Here is a 20,911-nt window from a genome sequence, read left to right as displayed (position 1 = left end):
CACTATTCCATCTCTGTCTCTGATTAAGCGGGCAGAATGCTAGAGCTGTGTGTCATAACTGACGAAAACAACCGTCTTTTTACCCATCCGCTTCACGTCGAGTGTTCTTAGCCTCCACGTTGTGCATTTAAAATCCTTTAATGCACAGAAAACCGTTGATTATCCATTACTCAATATGACGTGAGGTCCAGTTACCAGCGTGACACTAAAACAGGCAGAAGTAATGGGTACTTTTTACTTAAGTACATGTCAGAGCTCATTCTTTACTTCAACTTGAGTAAAAAAGTGTAGTCAGTACTTACACTTTTACCAAAGGATTTTTAAACATGAGTATCTGTTTAAATCTCTGCTATTACATTTGTCACACTGTTAGATTTTGATGGAGTCAAAGAAGGAATAGAGCCATTTTACACATTTTCTTTTTAATGAGAAAATAATTATATATGTGTGTAAGAGTGAGACTTACAATTACTATAAAACAATATAAGCAGAATATTAACATACAATAAGTGGTTAACATGTCAAAAGAGGGCTTTTGAAAGCATGATTGCATTATCACACCATAACAATAGTCCTTTGGTTTCTCCCAAAGGAAACTAAAACACTCATTAAACCTTTTAAGGAAGCATTTGCAAATGGATTCATAACTATTTAAACAACAAGAGCAAAACACACAACATATTTTTGGTGTTACTTCAAAAGTAAAAATAACAAAACACTGTTTACTTGGTTCAAACTGTGGAAAAAAAGCAATACTTCTTGTGATTTCATTAAAGGCAAGATTTTTTTCTTTGAAAAGCACAAACTGTCTTCTGTAGCTAAAACTGACAATGAAACTGAAAATCTATTGCAACAAACGCATTTGTCATGCACATGGGACACTGGCGAGAAAAATGCTTGACTACAAGTCCAAAGTAGGCCTATGTTTGTAGTTGAAAACCTTAGCGACCACATTAGCCACAATTTTCAGTCTGTTGTCAGCAGTGTGCAGAAGTTATTTTTTAAACAGGGTTGCCAGATCTGTGAAACAAAACCAACCAAATTGCTATTCAAAACTAGCCCAAAACTAATCCAGACGTGCTTTTCCCTTCCGTCGGATGTGCACTCCATCAAAATTGCGTTCACAGGGCGTCCCGGACTAAAAAACGACAACCCCTGGCAACCTCGGTAAAACCGTGGACTTGGCAACCCTGCGTTCTGTTGGTCAGCACAGTGAATCGAACACAAACAAAAACTTTTTCACCCTCAATGTATTCATCTGTAATCAACTGTACATCAGCTGTGACATTTCACAACATTAAAGGTGCGGTTGCACTTACAGTTGCTCGGAGAACAGTCATTTAAATAGGAATACATGCGAGGCGCATTCAATTTGGAAACAAATTCACCGTGTCGAGCAACACAAAGCTGCTTGGTTGTGCTTCATACACTATTGACAATAGACAATGAATATTTTTGCCAGCGAAAGTGCGCTGAAAATTCTCGCAATTCTCGTCTGCTGTTTCCAAATGTCCTCAAAGGCTCATGCTTTTGCCATAATGCTTTAACACGTCGACAACTGTAAAACTGCTCAATTTCTAATGGTTCCTTTTTCGTCTGGTATTCTATATTAAAAGCAATTTGGCCACCATCCTATGCCATAGGAATCCTATTATATTACAGATTTGAACATTGGCTTGTTTCTTATAATTTAGCTTTATGAGGTAAAAACAATCTTTTTGTCTATATCTCATACATTATAGTACAAAAGCATGCCATCTTTAGGAAAACTAAAGCTGGCTTTCAATTGAACGGCGCACATTTCATGATGCAAAACCCGTCAGCATCACAGTCAGTATTTGAACTACTCTGTGCTAGTAATGTTACCTATAGCACCTAAATAAACTAATGAAAACTGCATATAGTATGGCATACTTGGCCCTCAAATACACACAACACAGTATATATGAATAAATGTGCTGTAATAGTACTAAACACCAGTCATTTGTCCAAAACTATTTTCCATTTATAGGAACACTGTATATATCTCACTGCTCAAATAAAAATATTTTCCCCTTATAAAATTCAAATTATTTGCTCACCAACAATAATCATCTCATATCAAAGAATCCAAGTAAAAATCCAAATCCTGCTCTGAGTAAAACTGATGGTCAGTACACAATCTCACATCAAGCATCAAAACAAATCAACACTTCAGAAAGTCATTATCCAGAAATCAACAAATATCTGTTTTCATCCTTTATATAAAGTCAATGCACCCTGTCCAGAAACTTTTATTGTTCTGTAGGTGTAACTTTATATGCCACCCAGATGTATAACTGTATTGTTTGACTGCAATTTGCGAACCTATGCCACTCTAATCCAGAGACTACAAATACTTCATGTATACTCATAAAAGGACAGCAGTCCATTAAATACTTTTGTGTAATATATATTATATGTGGAGGGTACAAAAAACAACAACAAAGCCACATTGTTGAATGAAGCTTGTAGGATTGTCTTCGTTGTGGCTTGAAAAATGCATCAGACCAAAGGCAAAAATTAAGTTGGAGATTAAATATCGAAGAAGATTTGTCCATGTACTTGTCCACTTTGTCTTTTTTATACTGCACGTCCATCACTGATATTAGTGTCCTGTAGAGAAGCTTGTCCTAACATCTTTTATATTGCCAAGTGTCTTTTTTAAGAAACTGAATGAAGAACAAACCATTCCAACATTTCAGACATTCATGTGTACATAAGTGTAACCATATTAAATAATGGTATTGCATTAGCAATTTCTGCTTCAACGTAAGGAAAGAGAACTGTTCACCCTTTTAAATTAAGATTATTAAAAAAAATCAAGCAATTCACTTGCTTGAATACTTTCTCAACACATCATGTTCTTTCCTATTTTTCTACACATAACACATAAACATTCCCAAATAATCAACATCAGCCATTAAATGTTCTGAACTACATCTGATGCTATAACTTCAGGTGCCTAAACAGCAATAACATCCGAAAGTTTAATTTCACACGCATTTCCTGTCTTTTGTCAATGGAGAAAGCAGCTGCTGCTTATACAAAGCCATGACCACCTCAGTAGGTTATTACCACTTCTTCCTCTTCTGCTTGGATGTATTGTTATATCGGCATGGGTAAAAGGTCTGCTCTTACAAACATCTTTCAAGGCTGTGAATGTTTGTGCCCTACTTTCATTTGTCCTCCTCATTAAAGCTTCTCTCTGAACTATATGGCAAAATTAGGAGAGTGATTTGTCCTCCTATCCCTACAGCCTGCAATCAAGATCATGTGACAATGTGATTAACAGGAAAACAAAAGAGTATTTTGCTCTTTCAGACAATGCAAGACACATTCGTGTAGTTCTGCTTTCTAAACGGGCTCACGGATGAACTCATATACATGGCACCAATCCAGAACAAACCAGAGTCAAAAAGTCAAAAATCTAGCTTGAAATCAGCTCTGCCTACTAATTACATAATATTATCCCATTTTCCATTCTTTCATTCTTCCAGTCCTCAGTCACACAATAACATCTCTATGTATGTGAAGTTCAAATGCAATGTGATCTTCACAACCGATCTTACTTTCAACATCAATCCCAAAGTCTCAAAAAACATCGATACTTGTCTTTCCACATTTTCTCAAAACGTATAAGAAAAAGCAATAACTTGCTAGTGAAAATGTGAAGCGGTATAGTCTATTCTTCAATGCCGAGATAATGTTTTTTTCCCATAGGCTCCAGAAACAAATCTTCAGAGAGGTGTGAATTGCTGTTGGGCTTTGAATTCCCAATAAATATTTGTGTTTGTCCCGTTGCACATTTTCCCTCTGGTTTTCTCTCGTTCTCCTTCTTTTCGGTATAAAATGCAAGTTTAGTTTACTCTTCCTCTTCTTCCTCCTCCTCCTCCTCCTCCTCTTCCTCAGCCTCTTCCTGATTGGCGTAGATTCCCGCCTCCCACCGGAGGGCCATGTTACTTTTTCTGCGAGTGACACGTGTTGCCTCCAGAACCTGAAGACAGATATAAAAATATGTGTTAATGGCTGTTTTTTTCTGTTATAGTGATATTTTCACCATAGTGATATAACATATATATATATATATATATATATATATATATATATGAATATATAAAAACGTTAGGAAAAAATTAGAAGCACATTTCCCTTGCAACCATAAACTGATCTGAATTTAAATTTGAATTTGAATTTGAATTTCTTTGGAATTTTTTTTTAATTTTGGAGCTCTACAATGAAAAAAGTATGTTGTAGAAGGGCTATACCTGTATATTGTAATAGGTATACAAGGCTAGACATTATTTATACTGAGCACAACAACAAAAAAACTAAAGTTAATATCATTTTTTGTTTCTTTAAAGACATTTAGTTAAAAAACATCAATCACACATGTGCAAACGTACACACCAGATGGTCTTTTTTAGACCACACCTGTTCCAAACAGTTTCATGCTGAGTACTAGTCTGGGTCTGATTGTCCAAAACAGCTTTAGATGTGAACTCCACAACACACAATACAAGCTTAAGTGCAAACACAGCATGAAAGCAGAAATAATAATGCAGAAAAGAGAACAGCCATGCTGTTTCAAAAGAAGTATTGTTGTAAAATCAGGTGCCAAGTGTTACACTCACAGGAGCCTTTGTGTCTTATTCCAATGAACCTAAATGTCCAATCTGAAGTTTTCAGATAACTTGAATATTATAGTAATACAAAGAGACATTGGGGTTGAAATATTAGGACTCTGAATGGAGGTGGTAAAATGATCAAATGAAGACTGGACATTTGAAGTTCACTGACACAGGTTTCATGGAAATGGGCAGTGACACTGCACTTTTGATATACAGTAGATCATGTAGGTGCAAATACTTTGACTATTTCAAAATATGGCTTTATATACCATATATGTAATGAATGATTCAATGATACAACACATAACACAATGATTTCTCAGGAACACTTTTCATATGTCAAAGTATTTGGCACTGCGACAACTCTCCCCCCAAAAAACATGCAGGAACACAAATGAAGGCACAATGAAGTTTGAAGCAAGCATTGTACAAGTACCTCAGTTGTAACTGAGCGGACATACTGACGAGAGGGAAAGAGGAAGAATTCGTTAATGTGCAAACACTTGCTATTGTGTAGAGAACAGCTTTTAAAAGTAGATCAGCTCACACCGAATATGTTGTTTCATATGTGTATATATTTTACTTTTTATGTACTATATACACGTACCGTGTGCTTTGGGTAAAGCCTATTAATAATAACTATATTTATTAAAATGTGTTGACAATTGAAGGTATTTGTTTGTGTAGGTTCTGGGCTATCACTACCACTGACATTGAAAGAGACGTGTCTTCCTGTATTTAAACCTGTGGTCAACCAATAGTGCGACATAAAGCTGCAGTTATTGTCTTTATTTCGCATTCAGACCTGAAAGTGAATTTAATCCTCAGAGACCAATACTGTGCTTATAAAAGACAGCTTTTACTGTCAGTGCAGCAAAGTTGTAAAATAAGGGCACTTTGTAGTTTGTTCTCCAAATAATAGCTTTAAGAGGAAATGTGTTGTTGATATCTGAGAAAACAAAAGGGGAAAGACTGTGGTTGACATGAAACAGTGTGTCCTCAGTATGCATTCAATGGTGGTTTTTCACAAGGCACAAGTCTGTATGATTTCAGTTTCCAAGTGCACTGGAAAGTCCCGTTTCTTCACTTTGTTAGCATGAGATGAAATAGAGGAACATGGTTTCTGATGTAAATCATGGCAATGGTATTTTAGCGGTAGTAATCACTAATTCCAAATGTTCTTATAGAATTAAAGCGAATTAAGCCAATTGAAGTGGAAGTTAATGTTCTGACTGTAAATGCAAATGGATGTTTGAAACAGTGCGAGTTTAGACAAGAAGATCCTACAGACAATGAATTATAGCATATACATTATCATTATCAGACATTTTAACCTGATCATAAGAGACTTACACTGTTGTCCTCAGCTTTCTCTCGACGCTTGACCTTGTGTGTCTCAAAGTCCTCCATTAAAGTCTGCATGAAGTTCTTGGGTCGCTGTCCTCCTCCAGAATCATCACTGCCCAGATCAGACAGCGGCGAGGGTAGAGCTCCATCTGAGGAGCACGGTGATGCTGGAGGAACTGGACGAATCTTCTCTATCTTACCTGCAGACAGAAGAAAATAAGACAGAATAATTAATTTTTAAGAAAAGTATTTTTTTATTTTTATTGTAGGGTGACTGGGATATTATCTTGACATTTTTTATAAGATACATTCAAACTCTATGTTTTGTTGGTAGAAAAATTACATTCCAAGCACTGATACGAAAACAAAGGGCTGGATTAATTTGGAATTTTAGTATGTTTCAGCAAGATACTTTTTTCATCACTCATCAGTTAAAGGAATATGAAAGGGTCCAGAGTCCCAGACACATTCTTGATGATGGCCCAAGTATGCATGCTAGAGGCACAGAAAACTCAGTGTAGAAACCCACAATGCTGTTCCTCGTTCCATTAAATCAAAGGAACTGGAGAGAAAACCATGTCAGAAAACCAAACCATATATAAATCTATATACAAACAAGGCCAATTACATATACAGTAAAAAAGCAGTGTAATATTAATATACTGTATGTATATATTCAATATTGCCCATAATTTGTCACTTTTGTTACTTATTTGCAACTCAAGTATTTATGCAAAGTTTAAATGAAAATTTGCTTTTGAAAATAAGTGCCTTTTTACAAGAAGTCTATATTTGTCCTCTACAGATCCCCAACAAGTCAATCACTGAGACTGATACCAGTTCAAATACTATGGTATTTAGCATTATAGCTAACAGCAAGCCAAAAAGAAAGGACTTATGCATTCCCTATGACACCACTAGAGGGCAAACATAAACTTCTCCAGTACAAAACATCATCATGAATGAGACGTGGACAGTCGCCAACAGGAACAGCACACAATGACATTAAACACTGTGCTGCTGAGCATTACATCTAGCAGCTAAATAAAGCCTAAGTGGAACAATAGAGTTTAAACATGTTTCTAAAGCAATCAAAACGTACAGAAACAGTAATGTTTAGCCTGTTGTAATCTAAACCAACACAAATCAAAAGTGTTTGTGGTCACTAGAACTGAAAACCTTGACCTAGCCACACAGTATTATCTAGCCAATTATTCAGAGCAGTGATCAGTCATCAAGTTCACACAGTAAGAAATCACCACCTCCCCAGCTGCTGTGCTGCAGTTTTCTTAAAACCCACTTCAAAAAGCACAGCTTGCAAAAGTGACTCAGGCTGAACAGCGGGTACAGACCCATGGGACACAGTGTGCAAGGAATCTAAAATAAAGAAGCTTGATAAAGAAAACCTCCAGGAGTCTAGTTATATGACTGACAATCGCCAGCTAATTGACATCAAAGCTCAGAGCTAGAAATGTCAGAACCTTTGGTTTTAGCTGCTGGTTTGCATTAGTAGTCATACCAGCATATACACCATCAGAGGGAGATGCATTGATTACTGATTAAAGTATGTAATTAACTGGTGCAACCCTACTGAAAAAAACAGCATATGCTGGTTAGGTATGTTTTGAAGCATGGCAGCTGGTTTAAAATGGTCCTGAGCTGGTTATGAGCTGGTCATGTGCTGGTCCTAAGCAACTAGCTCCTTCTCAGGACCAGCTTAGGACCAGCTTAAACCAGCTGCCATGCTTCAAAACCAGCATTTCTGAAGCAGCATATGCTGTTTTTTCAACAGGGAATCCATAAAAAAACAATAGAAAGTACAGCTGTAGTATGAGTGCTACTTAGCATTTTCTTTGGCTTGTTATCAATTGGGTTAAGTTATGAAGTTACCTTAAAGCAGGGGTCACCAGATCCGGTCCTGGAGAGCCGGTGTCCCTGCAGAGTTTAGCTCCAAGCCTAATCAAACACACCTGAACCAGCTAATTAAGATCTTACTAGGTATACTTAAAACTTCCAGGCAGGTATGTTGAGGAAAGTTGGAGGTAAACTCTGCAGGACACTGGACCTCCAGGAACAAGTTTGGTGACCTCTGCCTTAAAGGGTTAGTTCACCCAAAAATGAAAATTCTGTCATTAATAACTCTCCCTCATGTTGTTCCAAACCCGTAAGACCTTTGTTCATCAAGATATTTTGAATTAAATCTGAGAGGTCTCTAACCCTCCCATAGACAGCTAGGGTACTACCATGGTCAAGGCCCAGAAAGTACCAAAATGATCGACAAAGTAGTCCATATGACATTAGTGTTTCAACTGTAATTTTACAAATCAACGAGAATAATTTTTTGTGCAAAGAAATCAAAAATATCAACTTTATTCCACATTTTTGTCTCCACTGCATCTCTTGTGGACACACGTTCACGAGAGCACCCCGACGCATGCGTGTGGCAGCGCTAATCCGAATCAATAGATTTCAATAGCTTTCATACAGCGTGCACCATTCTCTGTGTGCGTGTGTTTAACGCCATAACACTGGATCTGGGTCAGTGCTGGCGCCGCCACACGCATACATACTTGTAACTCGTGAATGCGTGTCCACAAGTGATGCAGTGGAGATGAAAATGTCGAATAAAACTGATATTTTTGATTTCTTTGCACAAAAAAGTATTCTCGTAGCTTTGTAAAATTACAGTTGAACCACTGATGTCATATGGACTACTTTGTCGTTCATTTTGGTACTTTTCTGTGCCTTGATCGTGATAGGACCCTTGCTGTCTATGGGAGGGTCACCTCTTGGATTTCATCAAACATATCTTAAATTGTGTTCTGAAGATGAACGAAGGTCTTACAGGTTTGGAACAACACAACAGTTGAGTAATTAATGACAGAATTTTCATTTTTGGGTGAACTAACCCTTTAAGTAGTTTAGAGTCATCAAACAAAGTTTTGGCCCTAAGTGTTCAATTATTGCTACTATCCCTGTTGAAAAAAAAACAGCATATGCTGGTTAGGTATGTTATAAAGCATGGCAGCTGGTTTGAGCTGGTTTAAACTGGTCCTTAGCTGGTTATGAGCTGGTCCTGAGCAGGAGATTGCTTAGGGCCAGCTTAGGGGGCAGTTGTGGCCTAATGGTTAGGGAGTTGGTCTTGTAACCCAAGGATTGCAGGTTCAAGTGTCAGGTCTGGCAGGGATTATAGAGGACTGAATAACCAGTGCTCTCTCCACCCTCAATATCATGACTAAAGTGAGACTTGTCACTGCTGTGTGTGTGTGCACTTGGATGGGTGAAATGCAGAGCACATGACCAGCTATGGACCAACTAAAGACCAGCTTGAACCAGCTAGCATGCTTCAAAACATACCTAACCAGCATATGCTGTTGTTTTCAACAGGGATGATTGCACACAATGGTTGGATATAATCATACCTGGTGCTGTCTTCCCAGCAAGGACCAGCTTGTTTGGCTGGGTGCTGGTCTTCATCTTCTGTGTACGGGGCGGGTGCAATGTTTGCGCCTGCCGTTGCTTCTTCAACTCTTCCTCACGCTCTTGGGCCGCTCGAATCTCCTCTTCGATCATGGACAGGGTCCTCTGTTTGCGTGAGCGCAGCTTGAACGGTCCTGAGGTGACTTCCGCTTCCTGAGTGCGAGTAACAGCTGCGGTGCTCCTGAGCTCAGCTGCCTCAGAGTACTTACTGAAATAGCTGAATTCTGGTTTCTCACTTGGTGGTGGAGAGGGACTGGGAGATTTGTAAGTGTTCACTGGAATAACCGGAGCATCTTGGACTACAGTTATTTGAGGGGCAATGGTTTTCTTCTCCTCTAGCGGGGATGGCACTTTGGGAGGAGGTGTGATAGCAGATCTCTCTACTAGGGGTTGTGGTTCTGGTTCAATACTTTCCACATGTCTCTCGGGGATGGGGGATGAATGCTGTGTAGCCTGAAGAGGCTCCCATTTATCATTCTGCTGAGCAATGGCTTGTTGGATAGCATTTTGGACTAAAATACCAGCGTGGTATTCCAGTTCTTCTTCCGTCAATCCATCTGCCTGATAGGACCCACTCTGTTCACCTGGAGATTTGATTCCACTTTCATGTTTTCCATTAATTGGTGTAGTAGCCATTGGAGTTGAGGGAAAAGAGTACTCCCCAAGAGAGTTTTCCAAATAGGCACTCATGGTCTCATTCGATGCACCACTGTCGCTTATGTTGTCCATACTGAAGTCATTGGAGAGCGTCTCAAGTACAGTAGTGTCTTGAGACCGCAGGGATAGGTCATCTAACCCAGAGTCGATTTCTTCCATATGGTAGGAGCTGTTTAAAGAGCGTTGACACAAATCAGAATCCTCATCCTTCACTATGGTCATCACTGCACGGGCACAAGTAAACTCATCATCTTTCAGCTCATTCTGAGTGAATGCATCTTTGGGTGGTGTGGCAGATTCTCCAGAGCAGCAGTAAATCTTTTCAGCTTTGACTGTCGTGATTTCACTTCCGTCGTGGGATGTGACCCCTTCTTGATTGGCAACTGTGACATAACCGCATGGCCTCTCTACATGCGTGACCTCTGTAGTCCTGAAGAAAGGTTTGGCAGAGTAAAGCTGTGGTGCCACATTCCTCTTAGGCGCTGTGGGCTGCTTGCTATGCTCCATCTGCAGAAATTGCTTGCGTGCTGCAGAAAAGTCAATCTCCTCCATAACAACATCCTCCCTATTTCCCATTTCAGGTTGGGTAAAGGAGGTTGTGTGTCTGGGTGCAGCTTGTGGCATACGGTGGGATTCTATTCTCATCTGCTTCCTTTCCTCATATTTTCGAAGCGACTCCAGCTGCTCTGGCTCCAGCTCTTCTTCCAGTGTCTTCTCCTGAGGTGGGTTCCACCACTTTGCTGCAATTCCGGGATTTTTCTTGACTGCTTGACCCCGGATGAGTTCTAGCCTTTCTCTCTCAAGCTCTGCAATCTCCTCCGAGGGTCTGACTTTCTTCACCCGAACTTCTTTCTCAGTTGGGGGGTCAAATAGTTTCGACGGTTTCTTCTCTTCATGAAATGGTCGGAGTTCAAAACGTGCCTCTTTCTTCATTGCTGTCCTAGGTGACTCGGGTGATCTTGTATAGTCTGTTGCATGACCATTGGGTTTGGTGTTGAAGTTATCATCCACAAAAGTACTCTGTTTTTTGCCTTCTAAAACAACTTCATGGTTGTGTGAGGGTGATGTGTCGCAAGTACGCACAGATGGTCCAGTTCCGTGAACTCTGATTGACTTCATATCAGGGGAACTTGTCCCATTTGAAGTCATTTCTGCCCTGGGGTCACAACAGTTGGCCTCAAGGACCTCGTCCAGGTAAAGGATTTCCTTGGCAACTTCGCTGTCCATTCCTTCTCCTCCGTGTCTTGCTCTGTTCTGCCCACTGCTCACATAACTTTGCTGGGTCTCGGACTGAACTTCAAGCTCCATGCTGCTCTCGCCACCGGATATCAGACTCACAGAATCGAAAAAACTCACAGTCTTCAGGCTTCTCTCTCTTTTCAGCTCACTGTCATCCTCTGAGAGTACAGGGGACTTCTGGGGAAATAAAAACAAAGGCCACATTAGTTTAAACATGCATTTATGCAATTCTTCTTCACAGCATGCACTGCCTTAGTGATGGGCATGAATACCTGAGTACTCAGATATTTGGCAGTGACAGCAATGATTATCATGGAAGTTCTATAATTGCAAGACATGACCTTTTTCTAACCTCAAGACATTCCACACCTTCAAAATTTTATGACTACACAGCAGCACTTTTGTTGCACAACTGGGTTTGTTTGATGTCAATGTTTGATTGGTTTGAATGGCATGAACACTGTTTTCCAAACTTGTTGTTGCACATGTAATCCACACTTAAGTCTACTTGAGGTGTTCTGGGATATAGTTCTTGTGAACTCCTGCTGTTCATATGAATGAAATTGCAGAACAGCTCTTTATGATCTATAATTTGTGTCTTTGCATGCAAAAAGGCATAGTTTAAAATAGTATAAGATGATGCAATGGCCAAATACAGTGCTGCCTAAAAGTTTGTGAACCCACTCCACAAATCCACCGTCAGACAGTTGTTTACAAATGGAGGAAATTCAAGACCACAGTTACTCTCCCTAGGAGTGGTCAACCAACAAAGATCACTCCAAAGCAAGACTTGCAATAGTCTGCAAGGTTGGAAAGGACCTCAGGGTCACTTTTAAGCACATAAAGGCCTTTCTCACATTGGTTAATATTAATGTTCATGAGCCCATCATCAGGAAAACACTGAACAACCATGGTATGAATGGCAGAGTTGCAAGGAGAAACAACAATACTGTTGTCGGTCTGCAGTTTGCTAAAAATAAGAAAAGTCAGAGGGCTATTGGAGAAATGTTTTGTGGACGGATGAGAGCAAAATAAAACTTTTTGGGTTTACATGAGAAGTGTTATGTTTGGAAAAAGAAAAACACTTCCTTCCAGCATAAGTATCTTATTCCATCTGTGAAACATGGTGGTGGTAGTATCATGGTTTAGGGCTGCTTTGCTGCATCTTGGCCAGAATGCCTTGCCATCATTGATGGAACAATGAAATCTGAATTATACCAGCAAATTTTGGTCTCATTTGTTTGATTGGGTTCTCTTTGTCAACACAATGTTTTGTGTTATATTTAATGCAAAAATGTAGAAAATTCTAAAGGGTTCACAAACTTTCAAGCAGCACTGTTGGTTCACTTATGGACCCCTGTACCAAATCAAGTACTTGGTTTGCTTAAGTACTGTATGCATTGTGTGCACCTTACCAAAAATGTCCAAAATTAAAGGGACACCAGTTATATTGGTTGCTAAACAGCCAATTGTATAAACATCAGAGAACAAAGCATCATCACAAAGCAAATATTGCATGTGACCATCATGCATAATATAGGTAGACTGTGATAAGATGGAAGATAATGGGTTTGTTGAACTCTGACCCGTGCTATCTGATCTTGAGTATTAATAATTTAAGGTCTTCTCTTCAGAGGTCTACTCAGCAATGGTATAATAGAGTTGCATAAGTCTCAAGTGAAAGGAAAACATGGACCAACTTAGTGTGCCATTAACACACCCACAGCAAATCATAGGGATTTATGCATTTTCATTTTTGATTTCTTCTATTTGCCGGTAGTATTTACATTTATGCACTTGGCAGAGGCGTTCATCCAAAGCAAGCTACATCTGATTTCCTAAGTATCAAACCTATGACCTTGCAGTGCTCTAGGGTTAAATTACAGGAACATCATGAGATAAGCAAGTCTGTAATGGTTTATGCTCAACTCATGAGAAACACAGATTATTCACAGGCTAATTTGAAGAAAACATTAAAAGAAAAAGAGAAGGTTTTGCATGGCCTAGTTTTCTTTACGCCCCTCCATGTCTAATGAGTGTAAGTGGGTAATAGGCCCTAGGTATTTACTAAAAGAAAAACACAGATGTCTAGACTATGTAGACATTCTTTATTTACAAAGGAATAATTGCAGGGGTTCTTCTATTTCATGGATCTGGTTCTGAAACCTTTAAGTGGTCTAGTAACCCTGTGGGAGATGGTTGGGATGCATTTGCAGAATGAAGCACTGCATGGTCTCCTCAAGGGAAAATACCACTTATTACGCTGAGCTTTGCTTTCATTGCTGCTCATTCACCAGATGGGACGGTGCTTTTTAAATAAAAACTCTGACAGGCCTTTTTATTTTCATCTGAGGTCATTTTCAGTGTTCCAGGTTTATAAAAATTTTGTTGACTGTTATTAGTCTACATGTGTTTATATTTTATGCTTTCTAGTTTAATGTTGGCTACACATTTGGTATGCTGGTCTGCTGTTCCAACTGCATGAAATTCCTTCGCTGATACTGGTTCCAAGTTTGGACACCACAAACCTAAGTACTCAAGAAAACTTTTAGCAAACCTTTAACATACAAAACCACCGTACCAACACAAGATACTAAAAATGTGAGAGTTACTGCTAGTAAGTCCTGCCTAAAGTGCATTTTTACTGAACCAAACCACAGTGCTGTATTCCCTAGTAAACAGAGGCCATTGCAGGAATTTCAGGGTTTCTTTGCTCAGCATTTATATTTTAGAGGTGAGCATGCATGCCTGAGCAATTTCACTTGTTTGCTGTTGTTTAAAAGTTGGTGTTCCTGAAAAGGCTAGTCAGAGACCTGGTAAAAGGAGCAATAATATAACCTGCCATAAATGGAAAAGCATAGCAAACTAGTCGGGGTGAAACATAGAGATGTTATTTTTACTGGACAGCTTAAAAAAGAGGAATTCGGTTTGAAATAACTTTATTTTAAGCTCAAAGATCTATTTCAGGTGATGGTGTGTTCATTTCCAAATAAAGTAAACCTATTCCTGTTTAATCATCGGGTAGAAAGACTGGGCGGAACAACTATATTACATCATTAGAAATTTTTATTCTAAAAACTGCACTTACTGTTCAAAATCACCCACTACATATTCGTGGGTTGCGCTAAAAAAGCAACATTTTATGCCCAAGCCTGTTTAAATGAATCTGCAGAATTAATTCAGATCAAAGAGTGTTAATAACTTCCTTCTTATCTCAAACTGGAGTTGTTATGAGTAGCAGGCAGTGTCACATGTTGTCTTTAATGTGGCATGAGTTCAATAAGTCCCCTTTCTTCAGTCGCACAGACCACCCTTCCCCTCAGGGTGTGTTTGTGAGCTTTCAGCCCAAACTCTTACTAAATAATGACATTAGGAAGTCATGTGAACTTCCCAGAGGCTGTGAAAAACAGACTAGGACAGATTTACAGACAGAGAGTGAATGTTTATCACTTTGATTTGAGCACCGCTCTTACTCAAATTATTTGTAAAATGGCTAATTCAGTCCACTTCTTATGCGAGAATGGTTTGACAAATCATTGACAGAGCAATTCATTATGCTCATAAATTAAAGTTTCATACTTGAAATGCTAATGAACATTCCATAACAAGCAAATTAAGAAAATAGAAAAAATGATGATATACATGGCTTTCATTTTTGGATAGATTATGGCTTCTAATGGTATAATGAGCATAATTTATGAATCACAACAATATCCAAACATTCCAGTTATGGGCTTTTGAGAGGGAGAACTCAGCACAGTGATTGATTTCAACACTGTCTGGGAAATTTGTTTTGTTACCTCAAAGAGCCCAGCTCATCAAATGATTAAAGCACAAGTCTGGGTACATATATGCATATGTCCTCAGACTGTTCTCAAAATGAGCCCTTTTAGTCCTCGGTTTGGGACTTGTTGGCAAGTCTTCTGAAGACTCAGATCCAAAAGAACACACTCTTTTTTCTTATACTTGATGACTCTGCATTGTCACTGTCTGTAAACCAAAGGAGGACAGGGTACTACGGGGGTACAGGCACCCCCTAAGAAAAAATGTGCTTTTCACTGCACCCAAAGTGGTATGATTGCAGAAAAATATATACGTTTGTATTAAACATTTATGGGGCAACAGATTTTCTGTGAAAATAAATCATACCCACACAGGGGTAAAAAGCTCACCAGCATGGGTTAAAAAGGCACACAGTATTGATACAAATATTTTAGCTAAAATTATTGTTTTTTTTTTAAAATAATATCTTAATTTTTGTTCAAAACAATCACTTTAGCAAGGTTTGTATTATTTTCTGCTTATTTTGATAAATAAAAAAATTAATAATAGTTAAATGATAATATAATAAATAATAGTTTTGTTCAATTAATATACTGTCATTAAAATATATTAATATAAAACATATATTTTAAAATACAGAAACAAAATCATTTTAAAATCCCATTTTAGATCCCATAGTAATATAATATAGATTTACAGTAGTAACAACAAATGATATTTTGTTATATATGATTAATATCACGTTTTTAAATATGATGGTTATATTCTAAACATGCTGATTATCTCTAAGATGGACATCCGAAATAATATATGATATTTACCATCTGAATCTAACAATGTCATGTCAACAAATGGAAAAGTCAATCGTCTATTAATTATCATGTTAATTGTGCCTTTTAGCCCCAACAGCAGGAATGGTTTATACCCCAAATACCATACTTTTACATATTCTTTCATTTTTTAAAAACTGCTGTTTTAATTATCTTAAAACTGAAAATCACTAAGAAGACCTTTATCTCAAGATATGTTGAATAATTTTAGCGATTCTCATTTGCTACTTAAATCTAAAACATTTTTAAAAACATCAAATATTACATTAAGCAAGCACAGAATCGACTTTGCGCTGATGGCCGCGTTCGTGTCAAGGATCAGACAAATTTGCACGTGTATGTTGAAAAGTGGATGTTTTGGAAAATGCTACGTCACATTTTTCTGCCATTTAGTGGTTTAGAGGAAAATATTTAAGGCGCCTTTTACCCCGGGGCGTCTTTTACCCCATTGTACCCTACTGTCTGCTGCCCTTACTACTGCCCTGAAACTGCAATTTTATCCATCTATCCCTGCTTGGATGTCTCATCTGCCAGATATTGCTCTTATAGAGTGAACCATAGCTAAAATGCATGGCTCCACTGGAAAGAAATACAATTTTAATTGAATCTTCTTCAGATGTTTGTGTATCTTAAGCTGTGCCCATCTGTATTTTGTTTTGGGCTTAGGTTTTATCTTTTCTGTCTTTTTGAGTCAAATATAACTGGGACATGTTCTTGAAAGAAACCTAACATGTGTCCTGTTTGAGCATTTCTTCACAGCAGGCGAACAATCAAGCACAAATCAAGCATTTAAAGCACAACACATTGCATTTCCCTCTCCTTTTCCTCTCTTTCACTACCAAACAACTCTCCCAGAGGAAATGAGAAATCACAAATAAGATCTCAAATACTGTAGTTGTAGAGATCTGAACTCATTGCTTGTTGTTACCAACATTCTTCAGAATATCTTCTTTTGTGCTCACTAGAAGACTCATACATGCTTGGAACAACTTAAAGCTGAGTAAATGATGACTAAATCCTCTCGGTACCTAATTTTCTCTTTTCAATAACCATAAGCCATCCTCAGCTATCTCTGCAGTGGCTGTACATTAAATCTACATTCGCTGGAGCGATCATATGTGAGGGACATCAGTGTGTTCTCCGAGGAACAGATGAACACAGACCCTCTACGGATGTTCCTGTAAACCCCCTCTGACATTCCCGGCATATTTCAGCTGTCTTCCAGGCTCCGGCAGTCTAATAGATGTGATGAAGGATACACAACTCTGCCTCACGTAATTAATCTGTGTGTGTATCTGAATGTGTACATAAACCTGCAAAAGACCAAGATGGATGGAGATAAACGCCTTGTATATTTATACAACTTAATGTGTTTAGGGCATAATGCCTGACATTTTACATTTCACATTTAGTGAATCTAGTCTATAGGTGCCTGTGTGACACTCGGCATGTTGTTGCTCTCACAGCATCTGGAAGCAGTTAGTCAGACAGACAAATGCAATTAACACAACTGAGCCAGTTTGCTACACTTGGGCCTACTTTCTCTTTCAAAAGAGTGGGCGCAAATTTGGGCACTGTTTAAAGAAATGCATGAATGTTTTAAAATAAGTAGCAAAAAGTTTTCCCTGTGCCAGTTGATACTTAATGAAGGTATATTGTAATTTTCACTTAGGTACACACAGATGTACTTAAGCAAAAGTATGCTTAGGTCACAATATGAACGTGTTCCACTAATGTTTGACAATCTGAAAAAGTTCCTTTTGTCATTTGGTCACTTGGTTTGTTCAAAATATGTTTTCAGGCATCCAAACAAGTCATAGAACAAAAAACATTCCTCATTTTTAACGGTTACGCAAGATGCCTGTGTTCAGTATGGCTGTCAGCAGCTCACAGCGCAGTCGGTACAGACAGACTCATCACACCACACTGCTGATGAAAGACTCCTGAAATAGGATTATTAACTCTCCCAGCGCAGACAGAGAACGCAGGAGTACAAAACATCAAATAATTTCAATCATTGCTCAACTGGATTCGATAAAAAGCAAATAGAAACTTTTGATTAACACTCCTGATTATTAAAGTTTCTCTCAAACTCAATTTTATACAGATACTAAAGTCTGAAATCCATAAAATAACCATTTTTGGTTCCCCAAAGAACGTTTCAGTGATCAGTTCTTAAAAGAGTCATTTTTGTGTGTGTGTGAAGAACATTTGAGTAATTTAGAACCTTTTAACACTTTAAAGAATCTTTTGGATGTTAAAGGTTCTTTTTGGAACCACAGATGCCAATAACGAACTTTTATTTTTAAGACTGTAAACTCTCACTGTGCCAGCAACCTGATGGATATCGATTTCGATAAGTCGAAATGCGGCTGATACATAAATGAAACACAACTTAGACCTCAGTTGAATCTCTTGAGCTCTAAATGTGCAATCACTTTTCTCAAACTTAAAACGAATCTGAAACTAGGCTTTCTACATTTAGCCCCAGATGTCTGAACTCGAATCCCAGAGAGTTTTTTCTTACCTTTTTCATACTTTTCCAAATTTGCAAACAAACGTCTGCCACGAAATTACAGATCCTTTATGTGAAAAAGAAACTCCTGAGTGTCCCGTTGTCCAATGTGACAAGCTGCCGTCCTCCAACACCTCAAACTATAAACCTTTGAGGAGACCTAGTGAAACCCTGCCCAGGACAACACAACGCAGGGCTTTTCCTGGCCACTTCTTCCACCCCCGCCCCTCTTCCTCATGTGTGTGTGTGTGCGTCCCGCATGCTTCACTCACCCCACACCACCAGCCGCTCCGCTTCCGTCCGTTCTCCTACAATGCCTCCCTCTCTTCTGTCTGTCACCAGGAGTCAAAATTCTTACTCTGTCTAACTATTGGCTATGATGTCATGGGCAAAGGGGGTGTGGCTTAGGAGTGAGGGGGTGTGGTCTCTTCCTGTACCCACACAAAGAAGCGCTCTGTCGGAGCCGCCCGCCCGTACACCCTTGGCCCCTTCACCGACCTGGACCGAGGGAGTCTTCAGACTCCTCTAGAATTGGCGGCAGACACCTTACAAGGAAAGGCGCAGTACAGCTGGGTGGGAAACTGTCCTTTGGGGTGGAACATTATTCACCGCTGACTCAAAATTATCTGGATTCTTTTACTCATACTAGATAAGTTGCACAAGTTTTGGAAGTTGATACAGATGATTTCACCACAACGCAGCGAAATTATGCTGTTGAGCTTTATTTCTAGTTTGAAAGCTTGCTATAGTTTAACAATAATATATTAATACAATAAAATAAATATTTGTTTAAAATAAAACAAACTTGAATACTCAATGGCAGGCTGCATTCAGGTGTTTCCAGCCAAGAATTTGTACACACAGTACAAATTGACAATTTTTTATGAATTTATATGGAAATGTACAATCTGAAGGCAAAACAATCCCTTGTGAAAAAGACATGTGCTTAATTGTGTTGAATGTGCACTTGTAGTGTACTTTAAATCTTAAAAGCGTATAAAAAAGTGGGCTTAAACAAGTTTTGTAATGGTTTTGTTTGTTAAAACACTTAAGTAGACTTTAAATAATGTCAAACTAAAGAGTTTCTTTTAAAGTTAAATTAAATTAATGTTTTAACAATCTTTTATTAAGCACATGTTAAGTATTATATCATACTATTATAATTTTAACTTTAGTATTATTCAATATTACATTTAATGTTAATATTCTAAATTTTAACATCATTACAAATGTGTAATTACATATATATTTAAATACACAACATAACAGTTTCAAAAGAAACAACATCAAAGTGTTTTAGTTTACCATAAATGCTTAAAAGTAAAGAAAGACTTAAAATTGTAGTTAAAACATTTAATTTTATTGTAAATTTTATTATTTTTAAGTTTAAGTTACCCACCCAAAATTAAGACATCTATAAAGACAGACATTCACAATTAATTAAACTTCTTGTAATGATAATTTAACACTAATTGTTAATCCATTTATTTATAATCCATTTATTTAATTTGTTGCACTCGTCATTATTTTTCACTAAATAAAACGTTGAAATTTGGACATAAAAAGTCTAAATCATAACTCATCATTTATCGTTAGCTACTGCATGGCTAAATGACATGAGAAATTTGATAATAACAAATTGATAATGTATTTAAAAAAATGTAATTAAATTGCATGTGAGTAAAGTACAAATCCCCACAAATAATATTTAATTACAGTAATCATGTAAAATTATTCAAGAGTTTTACACACCTGATTCTCTTGCAGCTCTTGTTATTAGTCACATGGCATTTATGACTCAAGTTGGCTTAAAAGCTTAACTAGTACTAACTATGAGCAAAGATGAGACATTTAAAACAGTATATTTTTCATCACAAATACACAAGTGAGTGCTGGAAAGCATTAGTCTGTCAGGAGAAGTGTGCCGGTACCGAACTGAGTCATTACTCTATCCTTTTTGCTAATCCTACCATCAGCTCATACAGTTCACAACAAACAAACCAGCTCATAAACAGTTTGAAAAATTACAATGCGATTTATGTTTGTTTCTCTGTATCTAATCAGTGGTGGCGTACTCTTTTCAGGAATTTGCTCACAAAAGCTAGTGCGTATATTTGTATGTCTTATCAGGTCCTGTACACATTGTGAATTTATGGGTAGATGATTAAATAGATGCGTAGTTATTGTTTTCATTGAAACCTCAAAATAGATGTTAGTACAGTACGTCCCTGACGAAAACCTGGTGAGACTGCGTCGTAGTAAGATTATAATGTCCTTGTGGCAACAAGTGCTTTAAAAATGGGACTACAATAGAATTACAGATAAGAGCAAAAGAGATCCAGGCAAGACTGCTGTGAGAACTGAACAACACTCAGTCATGCAAGGCTGCTAAAGAGAAGTTGCGCTAATAA

The 20,911-nt window shown here is 38.0% G+C and overlaps 1 protein-coding gene across 7 annotated transcripts in view; it reads right to left on the bottom strand.

Moving 5' to 3' along the window:
* Window positions 1-716: 716 nt before the first annotated feature.
* Window positions 717-20,911, bottom strand: part of LOC127171492 (A-kinase anchor protein 2) — a 112,259-nt gene continuing 92,064 nt past the window's right edge. For 5 of the 7 annotated variants that reach the window (XM_051120171.1, XM_051120174.1, XM_051120173.1 and 2 more), the window contains 4 exons: window positions 9,419-11,549; window positions 6,003-6,196; window positions 5,086-5,109; window positions 717-4,015 (listed from right to left, as the gene is read on the bottom strand). In XM_051120171.1, coding sequence (XP_050976128.1) covers window positions 3,884-4,015; window positions 5,086-5,109; window positions 6,003-6,196; window positions 9,419-11,549 — 2,481 coding nt within the window. In that variant the 3' untranslated portion in view covers window positions 717-3,883. Of the gene's footprint in view, window positions 4,016-5,085; window positions 5,110-6,002; window positions 6,197-9,418; window positions 11,550-18,512; window positions 18,725-20,911 lie in introns of those variants that run through there. The other 2 variants (XM_051120178.1, XM_051120172.1) reach the window with 2 other exon arrangements.

Source organism: Labeo rohita, chromosome 10 (genome assembly GCF_022985175.1).
Source record: "Labeo rohita strain BAU-BD-2019 chromosome 10, IGBB_LRoh.1.0, whole genome shotgun sequence".
NCBI lineage: Eukaryota > Metazoa > Chordata > Actinopteri > Cypriniformes > Cyprinidae > Labeo > Labeo rohita.
Note: the sequence above shows the minus strand (reverse complement) of the source record. Positions and strands in the feature narration are given on the sequence as shown.